Source organism: Coregonus clupeaformis, unplaced genomic scaffold (genome assembly GCF_020615455.1).
Source record: "Coregonus clupeaformis isolate EN_2021a unplaced genomic scaffold, ASM2061545v1 scaf0883, whole genome shotgun sequence".
In the NCBI taxonomy this organism is placed as follows: Eukaryota; Metazoa; Chordata; class Actinopteri; order Salmoniformes; family Salmonidae; genus Coregonus; species Coregonus clupeaformis.
The window spans coordinates 143,676-169,066 of NW_025534337.1; the positions used below are offsets into that span (position 1 = coordinate 143,676).

The 25,391-nt window shown below is 44.5% G+C and overlaps 2 protein-coding genes, 1 long non-coding RNA gene and 1 pseudogene across 3 annotated transcripts; 2 read left to right on the plus strand and 2 right to left on the minus strand.

Annotated features, from left to right (window-relative positions):
- Positions 1-2,552: 2,552 nt before the first annotated feature.
- Positions 2,553-3,851, plus strand: LOC123485874. Its single transcript, XM_045216998.1, has 2 exons — positions 2,553-2,727; positions 3,117-3,851. Exons 1-2 carry the CDS (start codon positions 2,590-2,592, stop codon positions 3,849-3,851), a joined length of 873 nt encoding a protein of 290 aa, XP_045072933.1. The 5' UTR covers positions 2,553-2,589.
- A 1,444-nt stretch (positions 3,852-5,295) lies between these two features.
- On the plus strand, positions 5,296-6,331 carry LOC121562526. The gene is made up of 3 exons (XR_005999554.2): positions 5,296-5,769; positions 5,935-6,027; positions 6,151-6,331. It is a non-coding gene; the product is annotated as an uncharacterized LOC121562526 (long non-coding RNA).
- A 256-nt stretch (positions 6,332-6,587) lies between these two features.
- Positions 6,588-7,750, minus strand: LOC121561108 (DNL-type zinc finger protein). Its single transcript, XM_045217001.1, has 2 exons — positions 7,468-7,750; positions 6,588-6,771 (listed from the first exon to the last, which is right to left on the minus strand). Exons 1-2 carry the CDS (start codon positions 7,620-7,622, stop codon positions 6,603-6,605), a joined length of 324 nt encoding a protein of 107 aa, XP_045072936.1. The 5' UTR covers positions 7,623-7,750; the 3' UTR covers positions 6,588-6,602.
- Positions 7,751-7,964: 214 nt separating this feature from the next.
- LOC121562524 lies at positions 7,965-25,120 on the minus strand (annotated as a pseudogene).
- Between the last annotated feature and the right edge of the window lie 271 nt (positions 25,121-25,391).

The window sequence follows — 25,391 nt, forward strand, 5'->3', positions numbered from 1 at the left end:
AAATGTTACCCAAGTTAAACACCTGATCACAGTTAAAGGCCAGGCCTGCCTTAAGAAGAGCCACAAATACTACTATCAGGTTCAAGGCCAACTCGCCTTAAGCGGACTTCAGTGGTGTGACTTCATTACAGATACCCGCACTGACTTCACAGTTGAGAGAATCTTTAGGGATGAGGAGATTATCCACTCAATGCGACAGAAGCTTGATCATTTCTATTATAACATCTACATGGATTGAACAATTATGAATTAACAATAACGTTAGCAAGTTACAAACCATTGCATATACGTAAACATTATTACTCTTAACTTTACTAATTTAACTTAAACGTACCTTTTGGAATTTCTTCAAGTAGCTAGCTTGCTAGTTAGTGGTCAACAGTTGTATTTTCGTTGAGAAGTCTCAGGTTACGGGCGAACGGAAGTGAAGTTAACCTGCTACGCGGAAAGGCGGAAGTTAGATGACGTCATCGTGAAAAGGGCCTATTGCCGCCACCTCTGTACGGGGTCCTCTTCTTTGATATTATGGCGGTCCGCAAACAAATGCTATTGGTGCATGCCGCCACCTACTGTTTTGGCTGTATATCAGCCCAAATAATTAACAAAATAATACAAAACAAAAATCAATGCGCTCCTTTATTCAGATTCAACTGCCAACGCCCATCCCTGCAGGTTCTGGGGCCTGAGAAAAAAATAGCATCTTCGGACAGTATTCTTTGCACCGTTTGGGCAGTGAAGTCATGGAAACCCAAAAACCTTTCAGCCGCTGATACTATTATGTCCAGTTTCTTGGACTTTTTGTTCGTTGTGCAGTACAATTAATCACATGCGCGATAAACACCATAAAATTCACCTTCTTCACAATCAGCATATCAGTTTCCCTCAACTGTTGAACAACACTCTGAATCGCCCCTGTCTAGCTGCTTTATAAAACAATAATCTGTTCACGTTCATACGTGTAACAACGCGAGAACATGGACAAGCACTTCCTTCAGAATAATAATGTTTGTAAAAACGTCAAAATAAGGGTCCTCATTTTGAAACTCATGAAATAAGTGTGAAAAAAATGCTGTAATGTTGCAATAATACATTAAATTGGCCACCATGCAGTTTTTGTAATGTTCTATTGCCTAGGCCTACTGGTTCTCTGAAGCATCCTGAAGAGTTACCTTGTTGTATAATGTAAACCATTTACAACTGGAATCTATATTGATATTACAATAAGGAGTGTATATTTTTTTCTTATGAATACATTACTTTCTTGTTGTCCAATAATTTTCACTTAGTAAAAATTACTGAATATCAAGGCAAAACTGATTGTGTGGATGAACAAAGGTAATGTTTACATGGTCCTATGTACATCCCAAATGGCACCCTATAAAGTACACTATCGGCCCTGGTCAAAAGTAGTACACTATGTAGGGAATAGGGTGCAATTTTAGGACACAATCAGAGGACACCCACTCATGTATCATGGACAGTAGCTGTGAAGTGATACACATTGTTGCAGTGTGGTTTTTACTATGTTTATGAGCTTACTACTACAAAATATACTGTATTTCAACCATAGAAGTGGGCTAATTGGTTAAGGTAATTGAAAATAGGCCTAATATGGCTCTGGTGATTTGTCTGTCAGGGTGGGTGTGGTCTCCCATGGCATCACATTACATCACAATCATGATGTCATAAATGACTGTGTTCAGATATGTTGACAGCCTAAATGGTTTGCCATAGCGTTACTGTCACATTACGGCAACACTTAAGTTCAATTCAGGGTGAAAAGCGTTGCTATATTTTGGATGGTTCATTTTGAAGTGCTTGGTGGTCAGTAGTTGGGACCACTTGGGATTTAGTGTGAGTAGTCCTACTTTGTGGCACAATTTAATTGAGTTTATTTAAATAATATAATAATATTTTAAAGCCATATTGTATCTTTTTCAGGATTACAGTAATTGAGGGAACCATGGGAAAGTTCTCCTTCCCAAGGCTCATCATAAGAATGGTTAGAATCCCTTTTCTCTCACCACCCTCAGTCGAAACTCCAGTGCTTTAAAATCATCATTTTGACATATAGGCCTATGAGCTTTTCTAAGATTGAAAATAACAAGCTTGTATAAGGATAACCTCATTACTGACTGCATGTGTGTCCTCATTTTAATTTCTAGCCATGGGCAAATCGGACTGCACGGGACGATTTCTGCACAGGAACCAACGAACTCCACAGGCTCAGAACAAACCACCCTCACAACTCCTCCCAACTCCCCAGCCATACTGTAAGTCCCATCTGCAGGCTAACTCTATGATCTCTAAAGTGGTCCAGACTAATCATTTATGGCCAATCAGTGGAAACTTCGGACTAACTACGGCTTGATCTAGTGTCAACATTATACCTTCTTGATATTCTATATCAACGGAAAACGATGGAAGGCACATAATAATCCAATGAGTAAAACAAAATATACCATGTTCTATTCTCAATATCCCTACTGCCCCAAAGGTGTGTAGGCAGGGCAAGGAGAACACCGATTCAACCCCGAAGAAGAGAAAAAGAAGAGGCACAATGAGAAGGGGACCCAGGTTGAACTAGGCATGCGGGAGGATATCCATGACCTTGAGCTCGCCCATTGGAGATTGGCTAAAGAGACATGGAGAACTGAGCGAGGAAACATGAGGGAGATAAAGGCGCTGTATGGAGAAATATTTAGGCTGCACAAGTTGTTGGAGGAGGTAACGAGCAGTTTTCTTAAATCAGACTTCTCAGTAGATATACTGTAGTTGCTTTGAGATGTTCCCAATCCTGATACACGGAAATTAGATCTAAATAGTTTGAATAGTGAAATAAGACAGCAATAAAAAAACTGCACACTGGTAGTATTCTCAGGAAGGTCTGCATTCTGCACTGGTAGTATTCTCAGGAAGGTCTGCATTCTGCACTGGTAGTATTCTCAGGAAGGTCTGCATTCCTAGAAGAGTTGAAAAAGAATAAATCCAAAAGTGTGGAGATTAATAAGCAAACAGTAATAAATTTTATAATATGTACTACCATAACATATATTGTAAGATAGTAATAACATGGACAAAGCTATTAATAATAAAATGTGTCTGTCATCATACAGATTGGGGTAGATAAAGGGGTGATCAAGCAGCGCTCCACCTCCTCCATTCTTTGTCCCGTCTCCCCGACACTGCCAGCTCTCCCCTGGTACAATCTCCACAAGTACCTCACCAAAAGCCAATCGGAGTGTGACCAGCATGCCGCCGCCACCCAGAAGAACCCGGCTAAGAAACACTCAATCTTTCCCCCTCTGGTCACACAGAGCTGCACCTCCCCTGACAAACGGCCTCATTCTCCGTCCAAGACGCCGCACCCACACGCTTCACACAGATTTTCTGTCCCATCCTACCTCCTGGCTCCCGGCCCTCCTGCCCAGCTGAGGCAGACCCATCCGCATGTCCACCCCAGGTCCCCATTGACCGACCAGGCAAAGGTCAAGGATAAGGTCAAGAGGTCAGAGGTTGCATCGTCTGAGGAATTGTCTGAGGAAGTTCAACGGAGAGGCGCAGAAATTGAGAATATGTATAAAGCGCAGCTGAAAGAGAGGATGGCCCAAAAGAGAAAGGAAGAGATTCTGAACAAAAGGATAAACAACTATGACAAGAACGATGACACTGAGGCCTCCTGCTCCTCTGCAGTAGGACAATCCAAGACCCCTGCCACAGCCCCCGAGCGTCCGGCCAGCCCAGAGGCCACCACAGATGCCACGCCAGTAGCCGTCCCAAGAGGACACTCAGGGGGCCACCCAGCAGGACCTAGCAGAGGTTGTGAATGTGCTCAAGAGGCAGTCATCTGACCTATACCTGCCTGACGACGTTTGTGAGGATTCACTCACGTGGAGCTCCATTTACGAGGAGCTGTGCCCACTTGCTCACAGGGTGAACTCAGAAGCTGACTACATCAAGGCGCTCTGCGTCACCACTGAGAAGGCTGTGATGCCTTTGCGCTTGTCTCAGGAGGATGTGTCTCAGAGTATGAGTGAGGACACAAGTGAGGAGGGGAGTAGTACAAGTGAGGAGGGGAGTAGTGAAAGTGAGGAGAGCATGAGTGGACAACAACAGAGATGTCTACACAGGGATCCTTATGGTGAGAGGGAGAGGAAGAAGATTGATAGTCGTACAATGGAAGGGAGATATGCAACCGCAAATGCAATGTCTATGATGGCGAGCCTAGGGAAAGAAGAACTTAACGCCATGAGCTACGCAGAGAGGCTTAAATATTTCAAGGACGAAGCTAAGAAAAATGAAGAGATGTTGAAGATGAAAAGTGGGAAGGAAAAAGAAAGGAAGGCGGAGAAAGACAGGGAAGAAGAGCTCAAAAAGTGGGAAAAGAGACAGAAGAAATCGGTTGAGGAGGAAAGGAAAATGACAGAAAAGATGGAAAAAAAGAAGTTAGAGGAGCAGATGAAAAGGGAGAAGGCAGAGATGAAACTAAAGATCGAACAAGAGAAAAAGAGACAAGAGCAAGAGAAAAAGAGAGAAAAAAAAGAAATGAAGAAGCAGCAGATACAACAGAAGGCCCGCAAAAAAGAAGAGAAAAAGAGGGTGGAGAAAGAAAAAAAGAGGGAGAAAAAAGAGGGCAGAGGAGTTGAAAAAGATTGAGAAACAGAGGATGGAGGAGGAGAAGAACAGGGAAAAGGAGAGAATGAAGGTGCTGGAGATGCAGCAAAAGGCACAAGAGAAAGAAGAGAAAAGGAGGAAGGAGGAGAAGAAAAGGAGATTGAAGATACAGCAGGAACAAGAGAAGGAGGAGAAGAAAAGGCAGAAAAGGATATGGGACGAGGATAAGAAGAGAGCAGAGCTTCAAAGAATAAAAGATGACGAGGCCAGGTTCAAGATGGAGATGGAGAAACTGTATGAGAGAGAAGAGCGGATTGCACAGATTGAAAGAGAAAAGAGGCGTGCGATGTATGAGAAAAAAGGGCAGACACAGAGAGCAAAACAGGTGGTGCCATACCAGGTCACAGCGTTTACATCTGTGTGGACGGAAGAGAGGGAGCAGTGTCCAGAGACCGCTCACGCACAGTCTGCCAAGAGGAGAACAAGGAAGAAGCAGAAGAATGAGGCGGACGAGGCGTTGACAACTTTTGAGTAGATGACGAAAGAAAAGCGAGCAGACAAAGGAAGAAAGAAATGTTGTCAATGCTCTTAGGTATGTTAATAGATGTAAATAAACAAACATTTTTATATTTAAGGCAAAAAACAAACAAAAAAACTGGAAAAGGAGCAAGGGGGGGGGATAATACAGAGCCAGGCACGAGGGTGAAGAGGAGAAAACATGAGAGGAGGAAGGGAGACCAGAGTGGTTTATCAGGAGGGAAATAGGAGATATAGAATTCAAGTTCTGATGGACAGAATCAGGACGGACCATGGGATAAAAGGTCAATGAGATTAGCAGTAAAGAAGAGCTAAGTGGATCAAAAGAAAGTTATGGAAAACGCAAGGGGGGGGAGGGCAATACTCAGAGGCAGAAGAAGACAAGATAAACAGAGACCAAGAGAAAAGAGGTGAAACCGTTTCATAAGAGTAATAGAGAGGAGATGGACATATGGGCAAATTAGCTATCCCAACTGGAACCTAGCTAATGCATTCCGAAGAGGCAGACTTCCAGTCTGAGGTAGATGAAAAGAGCAGCCATGGAAACAGATCTGTAGATGCATCAATTGGAAAGGATGGGAGGGTTGGAGGAGGAGCACATTTGGATGACTACATTAGGTAAGTGTTTATGATCAAAGCCTGTTCTCTGTAGACAACTGTATTAGTGTTGACAGAAGTGCATTTATGCAATGTCTTTCAACCCAAAAACTACAATTCCTGATCTCATGTGATTATTCACCTCATGTAAGTGGGCTTTCGGATGTTTATTTTTTCCTGAAACAGATTGTGGCATATGAGGTCACTTTATCTGATGAAGCATCAATAGGAGAGGATGAAAGGGAGGGAGGGAGAGGAAAAGACAGAAGAACAGATGAGGTAAGTGCTTGGGCTTGTGATAAGAGGATGGGGGCTCCAGAACTCGGCTTCATGATTAAAAATTATAAGACAAATGTATTACTGTGAATCCCATTCATTCAATGACTGTTTGTTGTTTTACAGGAGCACTATGTTCTGCTTCCGTGTGGATTGACAGCATTGCTTTAATGAGCTGCTGGAGGGCACAATGGAGGAAGAGGGAGAGCGTCCATTATAGGCAGTTTGCCATGGCCCTAAATGGGCTTTTGGATGTTCATTTTTCCTGCTTTATATCATACAACTTTACAATAAAAATGAATTGCAAGCATCAGTCTTTTCTGTTTGAGTGTGATCCGTGCAGTAGTTGTAGGATTGGTGTAAACCCAAATAATATTCTGACACTAGTGTTCAGTTGGTATAAAATAGTGTGATAAGAAATGATCAACATGTTATGAAAACAATATAGAGATAGAAATATCAAAAGCAGTGTTGCATTTATTTAGTCATTGCTATTTCTCACTCATAGAGAATGGTGTCCTTGTTGTGATCAGTCCATCGACAAATGCATGTATGCGCATACACACACAGAGAGTTAGTCATGATTTCCCTGAGTCATCAGACTCTGGTGAAGGTTTCTTTGCATCTGCATCGTGAGCAGTCTGTGTTGAATCCTTGCCGGACTTGTCTACAACAATCTCGAAGGCCGCCTCTCCTTCTACCCTCTTCACTTTCTCCCCTTTCGCTGCAAGGATTTCCTCAATGTTCCTGTAGGGGAAAAAAACAAACCATGAATAAGAAAAAAAAAAATATTCAGGAATAATACTCAAGTCTTAAGGAGGCTGCATGCAAACAGAGCGGAGGAGCGTTGTATGTGGTCCGTTCCAAAATCTGAGTCACACAAAAGTACCTAGAACTCCCTGTGAATATTATGCTGGGTTTGCGTGAAGTGTGTAGGGCCCTTTAGTCCATACAAACGTTACAGCCTATTAATACGGTATTCACTTATGATTCACTATGACTGCAGTTCCATTTCTCTTCTGTGCATGTCACTATCAATAGGGGAAATACATTTAAATAATTTAGCAGAGTGATTTACAGTTAGTGAGTGCATACATTTTTTTTTTCTTCTTCATACTGGCCCCCCGTGGGAATCGAACCCACAACCCTGGCGTTGCAAGCGCCATGCTCTACCAACTGAGCTACAGGAGACAATACGTAGACTATTAGCTAAAGACCTGTCCATAAAGTTCCCAGCTGCGCCTGAATCGACCAGCGCCTTACACTGGGGAACTACCGTGTAATCAGGGAAGTTGACGTGGATGGTGAAATGCGCAGCAGAGGGCTCTGAACGAGTGTGGGTTTGCGCTACCTGAGGTGACGCGAGAGTGCCCTGCCTGCATAACATTGTAATTCTGTGCATGCATGTAAAATGTTCACAACTACATTAACTTGGCCACCAACCTCTTTCCCTTCAGGTCAGAGAACCAACCCAAGTTGTCAGCAATAATGTGGTGTTTTTCACATCCTGGGCAGGTCACTAGGACAACACCTTTATGATAGGCTATCTTGGATATCCTCTTTGTTGACCTGGTTGAGCACACCTGCATACAGATCATTGACAGTAAAATAATGATACCGTTTATTAGAAGAGTCAGGGTGAAGAGTCAGTCTGAACTTTATAAACTATCCATATAATCTTATTCATTATCTAAAAGGCAAAACTGATCCATCAGCACTGATCCATCAGCACTGATCCATCAGCACTGATCCATCAGCACTGATCCATCAGCACTGATCCATCAGCACTGATCCATCAGCACTCCTACTCTGAGATGGTTTGTGGATGCGGGCCCTGAGTACCAGGGTTCTGATCACCTCACCAACCAAATCTTTGATTGACAAATCATGCTATGCCTGTCACTGTAGAAACATGATGTGAACAAGAACTGATCTTCCATTTAAAAGTGGGGGCGACTGCTGGGCTCCAGTAGGACCCTCTTCCCTAGGGGGAGGTTGGAGGTGGCGTTATCCAGGTCCCCCTGCTCCGAGATGGCCCGCTTGAAGCCCCGGCTGTGCCCATTCACCACTCCTCCACGGTGCCACTTACAGAGGTCCCCATTCAGGATGTCCTGGATGTGCTGCACGATGAGGTTGATGGCCACTGAGCATGAGAGGCAGATTAATAAGAGAGATGGAGGGAGGGAGGAGTGTGGAGAGAGAGGGGTATGGAGAGGGTATGAGTCTGAAGGCTTCATCAGAGTGCCATAACTTACTCATGTTGTCAACTCCTCGAGGAATAATTACATCTGCATATTTCTTGGTCTGGGGGGGAAAATAACTAATCAATCTAAATTTGGTAGCTAATGCTCTCAAAAGACTGCATTTGTGTCTCCTGAGTGGCGCAGTGGTCTAAGGCACTGCATCGCAGTGCTAGCTGTGTCACTAGAGATCCTGGTTCGAATCCAGGCTCTGTCGTAGCCGGCCGCGACCGGGAGACCCATGGGGTGGCGCACAATTGGCCCAGCGTCGTCCCGGGTAGGGGAGGGAATGGCCGGCAGGGATGTAGCTCAGTTGGTAGAGCATGGCGTTTGCAACGCCAGGGTTGTGGGTTCGATTCCCACGGGGGGTATAAAAAATAATGTATGCACTAACTGTAAGTCGCTCTGGATAAGAGCGTCTGCTAAATGACTAAAATGTAATGTAAATGTAGAACATAATATAAATTAGTCACTGGGTGTTATATGTGTCATTATCTTTTAAATGTCCATAATTAGCCCTATTAATAATGAATGAAAGTGTCCATTATCTGTTAGTTATCATCGGTGTATGGTGAGGGTGTGTGGCTCTGCTGGACATTTACAGGCAAACAGAACTTCTCGAAGGCTGGCTTGACAAACGTGGTGTACTGGTTAAGGATCTGCTCCAGGTCTCTGCCTCTCTTCATGTCCCGCAGAACTGCAGGTCAAAACCAAAACAACAACAACCAGGTCAGGACCAAGACAACAACAACAACCAGGTCAGGACCAAGACAAATGTGACAATTCAGTATATACATCAAATATGCTAGAGAAAAGTGTGTGTATGAGTATGGAAGTGGACGTGCATGTGACAATCCCCTTGTTAGGTGTGTGTGTTTCAGTAGTACCTCTGCGGGACAGCCTGACATCAGTCAGTGTCCACAAAGAGCTTCATGTGAAACATGTCCGTCACTTCCTGAGAGTAGAATACCAGAATGCGCTCAAACAGAACCACATCAGCGGGGTACACCGTGATCCTGTCCTGCAGCCTGGAAAACACACACACATTAAGCACCAAATGTATAGTACACACAGAGGTATTCTATTGACAGACTAACTTTCACGTGAATGCATGGTGTGTGTGTGTGTGTGTGTGTTAATTCATCTGCAAATGCATTGACATTCATGTCTGAGGCTGCACACACCGGGACGATGAACGGCCGAAAGCAGTAGGTGCCGTGCTCTATGATTCAACACAGAATCAGAATGGCTGTCTGCGCTTAGTTTTCACAGTGGCAAATATATTTTAAAAAATATATGGCACACGACACCGGTCTGATTGACGCATGTCTCAGTGGACTAATCCATTGGAGACCGCGGGGATGGCACACCAGTACCACCACTAGTACATTTACCGTTAATTACCATCATTTCTAATTACAATGTTTGTTTATGGTAATTTATGTTAATGATTTTTTTCTGTTAATGCATTCAATGTATTATTATTACAGTCTTACCGTTGTCATTGTCGGAGTGGACGCGTTGTTTGCAGAGCGCACAACCTACGTTTATTTCTGAGTTGTTAATTTATTCATTGTCTTTTGTTTGGAGCGCGCCTGTCAATCTTGAGGAAGGACACGCACCTTGTAACACATAGAAGTAGGCCTAGGCTACCTGGCCTGCGCGCAAATGGAGGCCTATAAATGTGCCCATTTGGGGATCTGATACTATTTCTGATTTTCTTAATTCACCATCACTGTGGAGCTTCTCAAAGTAATGTTTTCTTTGCCTCATACAGCAAGTAAATGAAGTCTGTTTTTACATCCATTGAGAATGACAATAGTTCCTCAACGTAGCCTATTTCAAAAATTATTTCCAGCTCTCTCCCTTTCGATAACCACACAGCATGAAAGGCAAAATAAATGTCATCCTCTGATCCAGTGGAAACGTCACAATATAGGCCTACCTGATTACTTCTTATCCCTCGCGCAAAATAGCCTACAGCTGTTGTCTGTCTGTCCGGAACTCACTGGCACAGGAAACTGAGGGCCCAAAATATTTTATACAATGTTGCAAGTTTGCAGCACGAGCATCAGGCAGGACCAAGTTAATAGTTGATACAATGTTTTAAGTTCCTTGCAGACAGGCCATGCGTAGCCAATGGGATTTATAGTATATTTATTTTTATCAGGATATTTTCTACCTGCAGGCTGCAATGTTTTTATTTGTTGGCTTTATGTAGGCTATTTTTACATAGTTGGCAATGGCAATAGAAGTTACTTTTAGATTTGTATCATTTTCAATGTTGATTAACCACAACATTGATTTTGAGTTTTGAAGACTATTATAAATTAAATGAAACTGTTCTACGAAAATGAAAATCATAACTGGCACGCACGCAGTTCAGTAGAAATGGTACGATAACTTGGCACTCCAAATGGAAAAGGTTACCGACCGCTGGTGTAGCCTATTACCGGCAACTTCAGGAGCGTAACGGCAGAATCTGCGAAGACCAGCAGTAGAGGGAGGAGGGGGGGTCGGGAACAGTTTTTTTTCTCCTTCTGGTTAGGCTATATTGATCTCTGGCTCCCTCTTTAGTCATTTGTGTGTCTTCATTTTTAATCGCAGTGCTTAAAGCATCAGACAAGCTCTGTAGCCTACATATAGTTGATTTTATTCAAACATAGGGTGTTTGGAAAAATACACATTTTAAAAGCGATTGGTCAAAAGAACAGACGACTCTTGGGTCAACCAGGATTTTATTTAGTTGGGAACTGCCCTAGTGTGCAAAACGTTTGGTCTTTTGCCAAACGTTTTGCAACGGAAACCGTTTACTCTAGGGTCCAAACGGAAGCATACAGACTAAACGAAACGGGGAGAGACCTATCTGAATTTGTCCAAAATAAACTTGTTTTCATTGCACAAAGTTTTCAGTTTGGAGTAAATGTTTTTCAACAGACTAATGCAATGAAATCAGACTAATGAACACACCCAGTTCTTTTGGTTTTTCTTTTTCTTTAGGTCAAGGGTCATCTATCTGAGCTCTGGAATGTGGAGGGTGGGCAGTTTTGATCCCGTCTGTCTGAATTCAAGAAGGGGCATTTCTGTTACACTGGGTCTGGATGGAATGTTTCCTTCTCACCTGGAATGCGTGACAAAGTCATATGTCGGCACCTCCACCACACTCCCCTCCACAATATCCTTCAGGGTTTGGTACATCAACTCTTTGTCGAAAGCATCTGTAATAAACATTAAGGTTATTAACTCAATTACACTGTTCAGCCAGAACATTAGCCATTTATAATTCTAGCAAAGATTCATTAAACGCCATGATTAACTAAATCCACATTATCTAAGTGATAAGTGACTGACTAAGAGCTTATGTTATTACAACGATTATACTTATGTTATTACAATTCATACAGGCCTGTAGTACATTTTACATTTACGTTTTAGTCATTTAGCAGACGCTCTTATCAAGAGCGACTTACAGGAGCAATTCAGGGATTCTAACCAGTGACCTTTCGGTCCAATCTTTAGGCCCAACGCTCTTAACCGCTAAGCTACCTGCCACCCCCACCTGGGTGGTCAAAGTTGTAATGGCCCTTGAGTGCCTTGGCCTTCTGGTCAGGTGTCAAGACTCTGTAGAAACTGTCTTGGCTGACGATAGCAACTTTCCTCTGACGATGGTCCACCTTGTTCTGGCCCAGCAACTCCATGATTTTGGCACATACTGTTGACAAAAAAACAGACAGGTTTATTATTTCCTAGATTAGCACAGTTTAGCTAAATCTATCACATAGAAAAGGGGTTATGTGTATTTCAACATTTTGTGAGTTGAGTAAAGTTTCCATGAATTGTGTGTAATATACCATGTTAAAGACCTGTCACACGCAGGAAATGTATTGACATTTGGCATATTTTCAGTTTGATGATGAGGTTGGAGCAGAGAGCAGTAGCTGACACATTTCAAAATAATCTCACAGACAGAAAACAAGACACTAACGTTAGTTTAATTGATGGCTTGGTGGCAAGAGACGTCCCCATTTCATTAGCGATGTCACATCACATCACGAGTTCTCCTATTCCTGCATGACAACTGTTAGAAATTGCATAATTCAAATCTGGTATTGGAATAATAGAAAACATAATCAAGAGATATTGATTCCAAGCTACATTTATTATATGCAAAATGTATGTATGATAAGTATGTTGGTTCGTATACGGGCTCACTGAAATACCACGCAGGGCAGACAGAGAACTAATCCATTGTTACAGGTTCTTCTTCAAATACTCTGACAGAGATAGTTCCCACTCTCTGCTGGCCAATCAGAGTAGAGACTGAGCGTGGTTTAGACTTACTCAGCCAATCCGTTGGCGCACGGGCTGGTCCCAACCCCTTGGCGCTCCACCTGTTGCACACTGTTGCCAGGCATAAGTTTATCATAACAACCTGTGGAGTTAGCACCCAAAAGACACCACTGTACTGTGAGTACATACGTTCAAGGACGGTTCACAGACAACGGTTCACAGACAACAAAGAGGCAGTGTTCGTATCTGTAAGAAATACAAGTCTTATCTGTCCTTCCCCCTAACGTTCCTTACATGAATCACAGCCTGTTATGTGAAACAATTTATATCAGTATAGTACAAACCTATGCTTATCATTAATGCATTCCTTCTAAGCTATTCATCACATACAGATCCAATTATGAGAAAACAAATCCCAACAATCCCCCTTTTCACACCCACTGGGTGTGAACCCAAAATAAGAAAACCCAAAGTGTCACTCATTAAAATACAATATGTTGTTGCTGGAAATGAGAATGTGTTCTCAGTCAACTTACCTGGTAAAATAAAAATATTTTACTTAAACATGAATGTGCACAGTTCAAAATATATCTCCAGTCAATGTTGTTGCTATCGCTTGCCCCCAAAATAAAGCGTACCATCTGGGTTAACTTGGTTGAGTTTATGAAAACCGATCTAATACAAGTGTCTATGTATGAGGATGACTCAACACTATACATGTCAGCTACTACAGAGACTGAAATGACTGCAACACTTAACAAAGAGTTGCAGTTAGTTTCAGAGTGGGTGGCAAGGAATAAGTTAGTCCTCAATATTTCTAAAACTAAAAGCATTGTATTTGGGACACATCATTCACTAAACCCTAAACCTTACTAAATCTTGTAATAAATAATGTGGAAATTAAGCAATTTGAGGTGACTAAACTGCGTGGAGTAACCCTGGATTTTAAACTGTCATGGTCAAAAAATATTAATACAACAGTAGCTAAGATGGGGAGAAATATGTCCATAATAAAGCGCTGCTCTACCTTCTTAACAGCACTATCAACAAGGCATGTCCTACAGGCCCTAGTTTTGTCACACCTGGACTACTGTCACGTTCGTCGTAAGAAGCAGACCAAGGCACAGCGTGATATGCGTACATCTTTTAATGAGTACTTTACAAAATAACAAAACAAAAAATGATACGTGAAGTCCTAGGTTAATACACCAACACAAACCTTACAGAACAAGATCCCACAATTAACTGTGCCAAACAGGCTGCCTAAGTATGGTTCCCAATCAGAGACAACGAGAATCAGCTGCCTCTAATTGGGAACCACCCTGGCCAACATAGATCCACACGATCTAGAACATAAACCTAGAAAACTAAACATAGAAACTAACACCCTGGCTCAACATTAAAGAGTCCCCAGAGCCAGGGCGTGACAGTACCTGCGTGACAGGACTGCGACCGCGCCAACCAAACACCACAGGGGAGGGGCCGGGTGGGCATTCCGCCTCTGAGGCGGATCCGGCTCCGGGCGTGACCACCCCTCTCTCTCTCGCCCTCATGGTCTGGCCCTGCTGACCGGAGCTGGACTGAACACCGGTGGAGCGGATTGCTCTGGCTCCGGCGTGGAGCAGCTGACCGGTGCCGGACCAGGCACAGGTGGAACAGGCACGGACCGTGCCGGACTGACGACGCGCACCACTGGCTTGGTGCGGGAAGCGGGAACGGGCCGGACCGGGCTGACGACGCGCACCACTGGCTTGGGGCGGGGAGCGGGAACGGGCCGGACCGGGCTGACGACGCGCACCACTGGCTTGGTGCGGGGAGCAGGAACGGGCTGGACCGGGCTGACGACGCGCACCCCTGGCTTGGTGCGGGGAGCAGGAACGGGCCGGACCGGGCTGACGACGCGCACCACTGGCTTGGTGTGGGGAGCAGGAACGGGCCGGGCCGGGCTGACGACGCGCACCACTGGCTTGGTGCAGGAACGGGTCGGGCCGGCGACGCGCACCACAGGCTTGGTGCGGGGAGCAGGAACAGGCCGGACCGGGCTGGCGACGCGCACCACTGGCTTGGTGCGGGGAGCAGGAACAGGCCGGGCCGGGCTGGGCTGGCGACGTGCACCACAGGCTTGGTGCGGGGAGCAGGAACAGGCCGTACTGGGCTGATGACGCGCACCACAGGCTTGGTGCGGGGAGCAGGAACAGGCCGGACCGGGCTGGCGACGCGCACCACAGGCTTGGTGCGAGGGACAGGAACAGGCCGGACCGGGCTGGCGACGCGCACCACAGGCTTGGTGCGAGGGACAGGAACAGGCCGGACCGGGCTGACGACGCTCACCACTGGCTTGGTGCGGGGAGCAGGAACGGGCCGGACCGGGCTGACGACACGCACCACAGGCTTGGTGCGGGGAGCAGGAACAGGCCGGACCGGGCTGGCGACGCGCACCACAGGCTTGGTGCGAGGAACAGGAACAGGCCGGACCGTACTGGGAACACACACCACTGGCCTTGTGCGGGGATCAGGAACGGGCCGGACCGGACTGGTAACACACCCCAGTACCTCTCTCCATGCCTCTACACTCTCCTTCCCCCTCATGACCAATGGCCCCCGTAACCTGGTGGCCTCCTCTCCTAGTCCACAAACTCGCCCTGTAGCTGCCTCCAGCAGCCCCGTCGTCCATGCCGTGTGGCCCCCCAAAAAATGTATTGGGGTTGCCTCTCGCCTATCCGACGACGGCACGGTTGGCGCCGTACCTCCTCTCTCGCCAGGGCTTTAACTTTTGCCCATGGCCCTTTGCCCGCGAACATGTCCTCCTAAGACCACCATTCGCCCACCTGGGACATCGCCAACTTCTCCAGTTCCTTTCCCGGTGTCTGCTCCTGAACACGCTGCTTGGTCCTTCTTTGGTGGGATCTTCTGTCACGATCGTCGTAAGAAGCAGACCAAGGCGCAGCGTGATATGCGTACATCTTTTAATGAGTACTTTACAAAACAACAAAACGATACGTGAAGTCCTAGGTTAATACACCAACACAAACCTTACGGAACAAGATCCCACAATTAACTGTGCCAAACAGTCTGCCTAAGTATGGTTCCCAATCAGAGACAACGAGAATCAGCTGCCTCTGATTGGGAACCACCCTGGCCAACATAGATCCACACGATCTAGAACATAAACCTAGAAAACTAAACATAGAAACTAACACCCTGGCTCAACATTAAAGTGTCCCCAGAGCCAGGGCGTGACAACTACTGTACAGTCGTGTGGTCAGGTGCCACAAAAAAGGACTTAAGAAAATTGCAATTGGCTCAGAACAGGGCAGCATGGCTGATTAATAATATGCATGTCGATCTCTCATGGCTCAGAGTGGAGGGGAGATCGACTTCATCACTACTTGTGTTTATGAGAGGTGTTGACATGTTGGGTGCACCGAGCTGTCTGTTTGAGCTACTGGCGCACATATCGGTCACCCATGCATACCTTACAAGACATGCCACCAGAGGTCTCTTCACAGTCTCCAAGTCCAGAACAGACTGATCTCTCATAGTCTGTTCTGGACTTGGGGACTGTGAAGAGACCTCTGGTGGCATGTATTGTGGGGTACTACATAGAGCCATGACTACATGGAACTGTATTCCACATCAAGTAACTGATGCAAGTAGTAAAATAAGATTTTAAAAACAGATTTTTAAAAAAGACCTTATCGAACAGCAGGGACTGTGAAGCAACACAAATATAGGCACAGACACATGCACACACACACACACGATAACATACGCACTATACACAGACGTACACATGGATTTTTGTACTGTAGATATGTGGTAGTGGTGGATTAGGGGCCTGAGGGCACACAGTGTGATGTGAAATCTGTGAATGTATTGTAATGTTTTTAAAATTGTATGAACTGCCTTAATTTTGCTGGACCCCAGGAAGTTTTTTTTTTTTTTTTTCACCTTTATTTAACCAGGTAAGCCAGTTGAGAACAGGTTCTCATTTACAACTGCGACCTGGCCAAGATAAAGCAAGTAGTGCAATAAAAACAACACAGAGTTACATATGGGTAAAAAAAACATAAAGTCAGAAATACAACAGAAAATATATATACAGTGTGTGCAAATGTAGCAAGTTATGGAGGTAAGGCAATAAATAGGCTATAGTGCAGAATAATTACAATAGTATTAACACTGGAATGCTAGATGTGCAAGAGATGATGTGCAAATAGAGATACTGGGGTGCAAAAGAGCAAAATAAATAACAATATAGGGATGAGGTAGTTGGGTGGGCTAATTTCAGATGGGCTGTGTACAGGTGCAGTGATCGGTAAGGTGCTCTGACAACTGATGCTTAAAGTTATTGAGGGAGATAAGAGTCTCCAGCTTCAGAGATTTTTGCAATTCGTTCCAGTCATTGGCAGCAGAGAACTGGAAGGAATGGCGGCCAAAGGAGGTGTTGGCTTTGGGAATGACCAGTGAGATATACCTGCTGGAGCGCAGACTACGGGTGGGTGCTGCTATGGTGACCAATGAGCTAAGATAAGGCGGGGATTTGCCTAGCAGTGATTTATAGATGGCCTGGAGCCAGTGGGTTTGACGACGAACATGTAGTGAGGACCAGCCAACAAGAGCGTACAGGTCACAGTGGTGGGTAGTGTATGGGGCTTTGGAGACAAAACAGATGGCACTGTGATAGACTACATCCAATTTGCTGAGTAGAGTGTTGGAGGCTATTTTGTAAATGACATCGCCGAAGTCAAGGATCGGTAGGATAGTCAGTTTTACGAGGGCATGTTTGGCAGCATGAGTGAAGGAGGCTTTGTTGCGAAATAGGAAGCCGATTCTAGATTTGACTTTGGATTGGAGATTCTTTATGTGAGTCTGGAGGTTGAGTTTACTGTCTAACCAGACACCTAGATATTTGTAGTTGTCCACATACTCTAGGTCAGACCCGTCGAGAGTGGTGATTCTAGTCGGGTGGGCGGGTGCTAGCAGCGTTCGATTGAAAAGCATGCATTTAGTTTTACTAGTGTTTAAGAGCAGTTGAAGGCTACTGAAGGATTGTTGTATGGCATTGAAGCTCGTTTGGAGGTTTGTTAACACAGTGTCCAATGAAGGGCCAGATGTATACAAAATGGTGTCGTCTGCGTAGAGGTGGATCTGAGAGTCACCAGCAGCAAGAGCGACATCATTGATATACACGGAGAAAAGTGTCGGCCCAAGAATTGAACCCTGTGGCACCCCCATAGAGACTGCCATAGGTCCAGACAACAGGCCTTCCGATTTGACACACTGAACTCTATCTGAGAAGTAGTTGGTGAACCAGGCGAGGCAGTCATTTGAGAAACCAAGGCTATTTAGTCTGCCAATAAGAATGCGGTGGTTGACAGAGTCGAAAGCCTTGGCCAGGTCGATGAAGACGGCTGCACAGTACTGTCTATTATCAATCGTGGTTATAATATCGTTTAGGACCTTGAGCGTGGCTGAAGTGCACCCGTGACCAGCTCGGAAACCGGATTGCATAGCGGAGAAGGTACGGTGGTATTCGAAATGGTCGATGATCTGTTTGTTAACTTGGCTTTCGAATACTTTCGAAAGGCAGGGCAGGATGGATATAGGTCTGTAGCAGTTTGGATCTAGAGTGTCACCCCCTTTGAAGAGGGGGATGACCGCGGCAGCTTTCCAATCTCTGGGGATCTCAGACGTTATGAAAGAGAGGTTGAACAAACTAGTAATAGGGGTTGCGACAATTTCGCGGCTAGTTTTAGAAAGAAAGGGTCCAGATTGTCTAGCCCAGCTGATTTGTAGGGGTCCAGATTTTGCAGCACTTTCAAAACATCAGCTGTCTGAATTTGTGTGAAGGAGAAGCGGGGGGGCATGGGCAAGTTGCAGCAGAGGGTGCAGAGTTGGTGGCCGGGTTAGTGGTAGCCAGATGGAAAGCATGGCCAGCTGTAGCAAAATGCTTGTTGAAATTCTCGATTATTGTAGATTTATCGGTGGTGATAGTGTTTCCTAGCCTCAGTGCAGTGGGCAGCTGGGAGGAAGTGCTCTTATTCTCCATGGACTTTACAGTGTCCCAAAACTTTTTGGAGTTAGTGCTACAGGATGCAAATTTCTGTTTGAAAAAGTTAGCCTTTGCTTTCCTGACTGCTTGTGTATATTGGTTCCTAACTTCCCTGAAAAGTTGCATATCGCGGGGGGCTATTTGATGCTAATGCTGTACGCCACAGGATGTTTTTGTGCTGGTCAAGGGCAGTCAAGTCTGAGGAGAACCAGGGGCTATATCGGTTCTTAGTTCTGTATTTTTTGAATGGGGCATGTTTATTTAAGATTGAGAGGAAATTACTTTTAAGGAACAACCAGGCATCCTCTACTGACGGAATGAGATCTATATCCATCCAGGATACCTGGGCCAGGTCAATTAGGAAGGCTTCCTCGCTAGTGTTTTAGGGAGCGTTTGACAGTGATGAGGGGTGGTCGTTTGACCGCGGACCCGTTACGGACGCAGGCAATAAGGCAGTGATCGCTGAGATCCTGGTTGAAGACAGCTGAGGTGTATTTAGAGGGTATGTTAGTCAGGATGATATCTATGAGGGTACCCATGTTTAAGGATTTAGGGTTGTACCTGGTAGGTTCGTTGATAATTTGCGTGAGGTTGAGGGCATCAAGCTTGGATTGTAGGATGGCTGGGGTATTAAGCATGTCCCAATTTAGGTCACCAAGCAGTACAAACTCTGAGGATAAATGGGGGGCAATCAATTCACATATGGTGTCCAGGACACAGCTGGGGGCTGAGGGGGGTCTGTAGCAAGCGGCAACAGTGAGAGACTTATTTCTGGAAAGGTGGATTTTTAGAAGTAGAAGCTCAAACTGTTTGGGCACAGACCTGGATAGTATGATAGAGCTCTGCAGGCTATCTCTGCAGTAGATTGCAACTCCACCCCCTTTGGCAGTTCTATCTAGACGGAAAATGTTATAGTTGGGGATGGAAATTTCAGAATTTTTGGTGGCCTTCCTGAGCCAGGATTCAGACACTGCTAGAACATCAGGGTTGGCAGAGTGTGCTATCGCAGTGAATAACTCAAACTTAGGAAGTAGACTTCTGATATTTATGTGCAAGAAACCAAGACTTTTGTGATTACAGAAGTCATCAAATGATAGCGCCTGGGGAGTAGGAGTGATACGGAGGGCTGCAGGGCCTGGGTTAGCCTCTACATCACCAGAGGAACAGAGGAGGACTAGAATAAGGATACGACTAAAGGCTTTAAGAACTGGTCTTCTAGTGCGTTGGGTACATAGAATAAAGGGGGCAGATTTCCGGGTGTTATAGAAAAGATTCAGGGCATTATGTACAGACAAGGATATGGAAGGATATGAGTAAAGTGGAGGTAAACCTAAGCGTTGGGTAACAATGAAAGAGATAGTATCTCTAGAGGCATCAATTGAGTCGGTCTCTGAGTGTATAGGGGGAGGAACAAAGGAGCTAACTAATGCAGGTTTAGCTAGGCTGGGGGGTCTACAGTGAAATTGTACAATTAGAAATAACCGAAACAACAATAAACTAACCATGTTTGGGCTGAGGCTAAACATAAACAGGATGTAGTACCTAAAAAGGAACAGTCCAGCAGATATCAGCTGTATAGCTGAGTTATCATAAGGTCCGGTGGTGAAGCGCTAGTGAGAAAGAGGCCACGGCTAGCGTGTGCTACGTCCGTTTTGTTGTAGCCAGCTGGTAGCGATGAATCCAGAGCTAACGGTCCAGTGAATCAGTGATTCCGGCGGAAAAACTGATATGTTCTGGGTCGATAACGCGCTGTGCAGACTGGCCGAATATCCGGTGATGAAAGTCCAGTGATTAAAAATTAATCCAGCGGAAAAATCCAATGATCTGGGTGAAATACCGCTAGCTGTGGCTAATAGCAAGTAGCTAGTTCAGTTTTGTGAGTAAGAGGCCACGGATAACGTGTGCTAACGGGCCAGGGATAGCAGATGGATGGAATCTTCGTGGTTAACGTCGTAACCACATCAGACGATTTCGTCGGCAGACCAGTCGTGTAGGATCGGCGGGGCTCCGTGTCAACACTAGGTGGTCCCGTCCGGTTGATAGAGAGGTAGATAGCCGGGAGATGGGCCTAGCTCGGGATGATTAGCCAGACCACAGCGTCCGTTTTGTTGTAGCCAGCTGGTAGCGACGAATCCGGAGTTAGATGTCCGGTGAATCAGTGATTCCGGCGGAAAAACTGATATGTTCTGGGTCGATAACGCGCTGTGCAGACTGGCCGAAAATCCGGTGATGAATGTCCAGCAATTAAAATTAATCCAGCGGAAAAAAATCCAATGATCTGGGTGAAATACCGCTAGCTGTGGCTAATAGCAAGTAGCTAGTTAGCTGGCTAGCTAGTTTCAACTGGAGATTCTAGATTCTAGATAAAAAGGTAAGTCAATAATAGAATCCGTTCCACATTGAGTGAGGCGGGTTGCAGGAAAGTATATTTTGTAGAAGGATGAAAAGTCTGATAGGAAAATATGTACGAAAAATACAAAAAAACTGGGTATTTACAGGTTATTTACAGACACACGACAAAAACACAACGCACTACTACGCCATCTTGGATTTTTTGGAAGTGTACCTGCTACCTTGGCAGGAACTAATGAGGATCAATAATAAATACAAATACAAGTCCCAGATGAAGAATAAGACACTATTTCAAAGCATAGTACATGTAATGTTAGCCAAGTACAATGTAATTACTAGTTGTTACACGGGAATTAGCTAGTTAAAATGAAGTGTATCTTTAGGAGTACTTGTACTTAATGTGTACAGTACATTACCCATCCTGACAACCTGGCCCTCAATTTAAAGCTTGTGGAAGTGACATCCAAGTGGGAGAATAAATACACTAGTATACCACTGATAGAATAATTTGGTAAAGAGCGTCTGCTAAATGACGTAAATGTAAATGTAATGACTAATTATTACACTTCGATTCTTTGTGAAATGTGTTAGAATCATAAAACTACAATCTGATAATGTTTAGCTTAGTTAGAAGTAAAACAAGGGCTTTGGCTTATTTTTACATCTATGCAAGCAGAATGCAACTGTGAAACCAATAACAGAAAACAGGATGTGAAACTAGACACTGAGAAGCATGTCCCCACCCTATGTGCCTGTATAAGATGCATATTTGCCCAGCAACAGAGTATTTGTGTCTTCTGAAACCAGTGTGAAATAGATACAGGAAGAAACAACTAGGTTGCTGTGCAAGCTAACAGAGAAATGTAACAGTTGCCTAAATATGGGTGAGGAGCTTTCTCATTGGCCCACTTAGGGGCGTAGTAGAGGTATACAAAACGTTGTGCATTGTATGATTTTCAGAGCTCTCATGAATAAAGAATGACCATTGCAGTAAGGGGTCTGTTTAATTTATTTAAACTAGAGAATTATACCTCTGGGAATTATTCAAAGATTTAAGAAGTGTTTGACTTCAACCACTGAGATAACAACATTCTCGTGACAACCACAGAGTATCTGTATAGGAAAATCATTAAGAGCAAACTGTGCTGCCAATCACAGTGTAGGGCGCGACATTTTGCGGGTGAGGAGAGCTCGTTAGAGGATGCTTGCATTGAAGAGCTGGGCATCGTATTATGACCTGCATTATCTGAATTAGGCCCACAGAATTATACCTACGGAGGAGCGGCTTCTATGGAGGAACTTTGAATGTTTTTGAACTTCAGAGTTGGTTTAACGTTGGACCAGAGCAAATGTTAGCTAGCTAGCTAACAACCTTGTTTGTGCAGTGCAGCACTAGAATTAAAAACAGGTCTTACCTTTTTGTCGTTAATAAATCCAATGTGAAACGTGGTGACTATAGAATCCTTAACTAGCATTGAAAAAGTTATTCCATTCTTCTCAAATTAAACATATCTCCCTAATTTCTGAATCATGCTTGTAACGTTGTCAGTAGGACACAGTAACCTATGCTTCAGAGGAGAGGAGCAGGTAGTTTCCAAATGCACACCCACTGGCAAAGGTTTCCATTCCAGCTGGAAGGCAGAAACTGGAATACGTTTCTAGAGTGAGCTTTCCCAGCTAACAAAATTACGTTCCAGGACGTGACAAGTTATTTTAGTCCCTACATAAGTCATGATAACGTTATTGTGAAACGTTCCTTCTACGTAGCTGTGGTGTCCGCTTATGTCCCAAGTCTTTTCAGGACGTATAAATGTGGGGAATTTTAAACCGTTAAATATGTGTATTTTTAAGTCAACCTCATAATGTTGCTAAACGTCAGAAAGTACGTTGAGAGCCCCATAAAATGCAGTTTCTGGTAACCACTGGGAACGTAACTTTTGTACGTAGCAGTGGGATGGGGACAAGGACATTCCGGCTGGCCAAACCCTCCCCTAACCCAGACAATTGTGCATCACCTCATGGGTCTCCCGGTCGTGGCTGGCTGCGACACAGACAGGTATCGAACCAGCATCTGTAGCAACGCAGCTTGCACTGCGATGCAGTGTCTTAGACCACTGCACCACTCGGGAGGACCCTTAAGACACGTCATTTAATCTATCCTGAACATATAAACAGTGTCCTGTCGGTAGGTGTCCACTGACGAAATATGCAAAATGCCTGAAAATAAGTTCTTTTTTTACATAAACTGTATCACAATAGATTCGTAAACAAAATCACAGCAATAAGCTCACAAAATAACAAGTCAGTAAAAACATGAACACTGCACTCCAATCAAGAACTGTAAAACTGCTTAAAGCTAAAAGTGAATAACTATGTTATGTTTATTCAGGTGCTGCTGCTCCATCCTCATCCACAGTCTCTTCCTCGACCCGCTCCTGGAAGTCAAAATAACACAAACTGGTCATTATTTTCCTTAAACAAATGATCAAAATGCCGGTTTAACGTCAACTCCCTACTACATTCCTTTTTTACTAGCACAATCATTTAGCTATATTGACCGACTGGATTAAAGTGAAGTAAAAAGGCCATTATCCTCTATGGCCTCCATAACTTGGTTCAGAGCAGTCCTGAACTCTGCACGGATCATCTCCAGTTTCACCATCATCCTCTATGGCCTCCATAACTTGGTTCAGAGCAGTCCTGAACTCTGTACGGATCATCTCCAGTTTCACCATTATCCTCTATGGCCTCCATAACTTGGTTCAGAGCAGTCCTGAACTCTGTACGGATCATCTCCAGTTCCACCATTATCCTCTATGGCCTCCATAACTTGGTTCAGAGCAGTCCTGAACTCTGTACGGATCATCTCCAATTTCACCATTATCCTCTATGGCCTCCATAACTTGGTTCAGAGCAGTCCTGAACTCTGTACGGATCATCTCCAGTTTCACCATTATCCTCTATGGCCTCCATAACTTGGTTCAGAGCAGTCCTGAGCTCTGTACGGTGTTAGAAATTGCGTAATTTAAATCTGGTTTTGGAATAAGAATCAAACATAATCAAGAGATATTCAATCCAAGCTAAATTTATTATATGCAAAATGTATGTATGATAAGTATGAAGGTTTGTATATATGGGTCCACTGAAATAACACGCAGGGCACTCAGAGAACTAATCCATTGTTACAGGTTCTTCTTCAAATACTCTGACAGAGATATTTCCCACTCCCTGCTGGCCAATCAGAGTAGAGACTGAGCGTGGTTTAGACTTACTCAGCCAATCCGTTGGCGCACCGGCTGGTCCCAACACCTTGGCGCTCCACTTGTTGCACACTGTTGCCAGGCATAAGTTTTATCATAACAACCTGTAGTCAGCACCCAAAAGACACCATTCCACTGTACCTACGTTCAAGGACGGTTCACAGACAACAAAGAGGCAGTGTTCGTATCTGTAAGAAATACAAGTCTTATCTGTCCTACCCCCTAACGTTCCTCACATGAATCACAGCTGGTTATGTGAAACAATTTATATGAGTATAGTACAAACCTTCTATGCTTATCATTAATGCATTCCTTCTAAGCTATTCATCACATACAGATCCAACTATGAGAAAATAGATCCCCACAACGGATCATCTCCAATTTCACCATTATCCTCTATGGCCTCCATAACATGGTTCAGAGCAGTCCTGAACTCTGTACGGATCATCTCCAGTTTCACCATTATCCTCTATGGCCTCCATAACTTGGTTCAGAGCAGTCCTGAACTCTGTACGGATCATCTCCAGTTTCACCATTATAATAATATAATATGCCATTTAGCAGACGCTTTTATCCAAAGCGACTTACAGTCATGTGCGCATACATGTTTACGTATGGGTGGTCCCAGGGATGGAACCCACTACCCTGGCGTTACAAGCGCCATGCTCTACCAATTGAGTTACAGAGGACCACATTATCCTCTATGGCCTCCATAACTTGGTTCAGAGCAGTCCTGAACTCTGTACGGATCATCTCCAGTTTCACCATTATCCTCTATGGCCTCCATAACTTGGTTCAGAGCAGTCCTGAACTCTGTACGGATCATCTCCAGTTCCACCATTATCCTCTATGGCCTCCATTACTTGGTTCAGAGCCGTCCTGAACTCTGTACGGATCATCTCCAGTTCCACCATTATCCTCTATGGCCTCCATAACTTGGTTCAGAGCAGTCCTGAACTCTGTACGGATCATCTCCAGTTACACCATTATCCTCTATGGCCTCCATAACTTGGTTCAGAGCAGTCCTGAACTCTGTACGGATCATCTTCAGTTTCACCATCATCCTCTATGGCCTCCATAACTTGGTTCAGAGCAGTCCTGAACTCTGTACGGATCATCTCCAGTTTCACCATTATCCTCTATGGCCTCCATAACTTGGTTCAGAGCAGT

Coding starts and splice junctions, on each gene's coding strand:
- LOC123485874 (XM_045216998.1), top strand. CDS start 2,590: ATGCGGGAGGATATCCATGACCTTGAGCTCGCCCATTGGAGATTGGCT. Junction 2,728..3,116: donor TGCACAAGTTGTTGGAGGAG/GTAACGAGCAGT, acceptor GTCATCATACAG/ATTGGGGTAGATAAAGGGGT.
- LOC121561108 (XM_045217001.1), bottom strand. CDS start 7,622: ATGATCTGTATGCAGGTGTGCTCAACCAGGTCAACAAAGAGGATATCC. Junction 6,772..7,467: donor TCTGACCTGAAGGGAAAGAG/GTTGGTGGCCAA, acceptor TTTCCCCTACAG/GAACATTGAGGAAATCCTTG.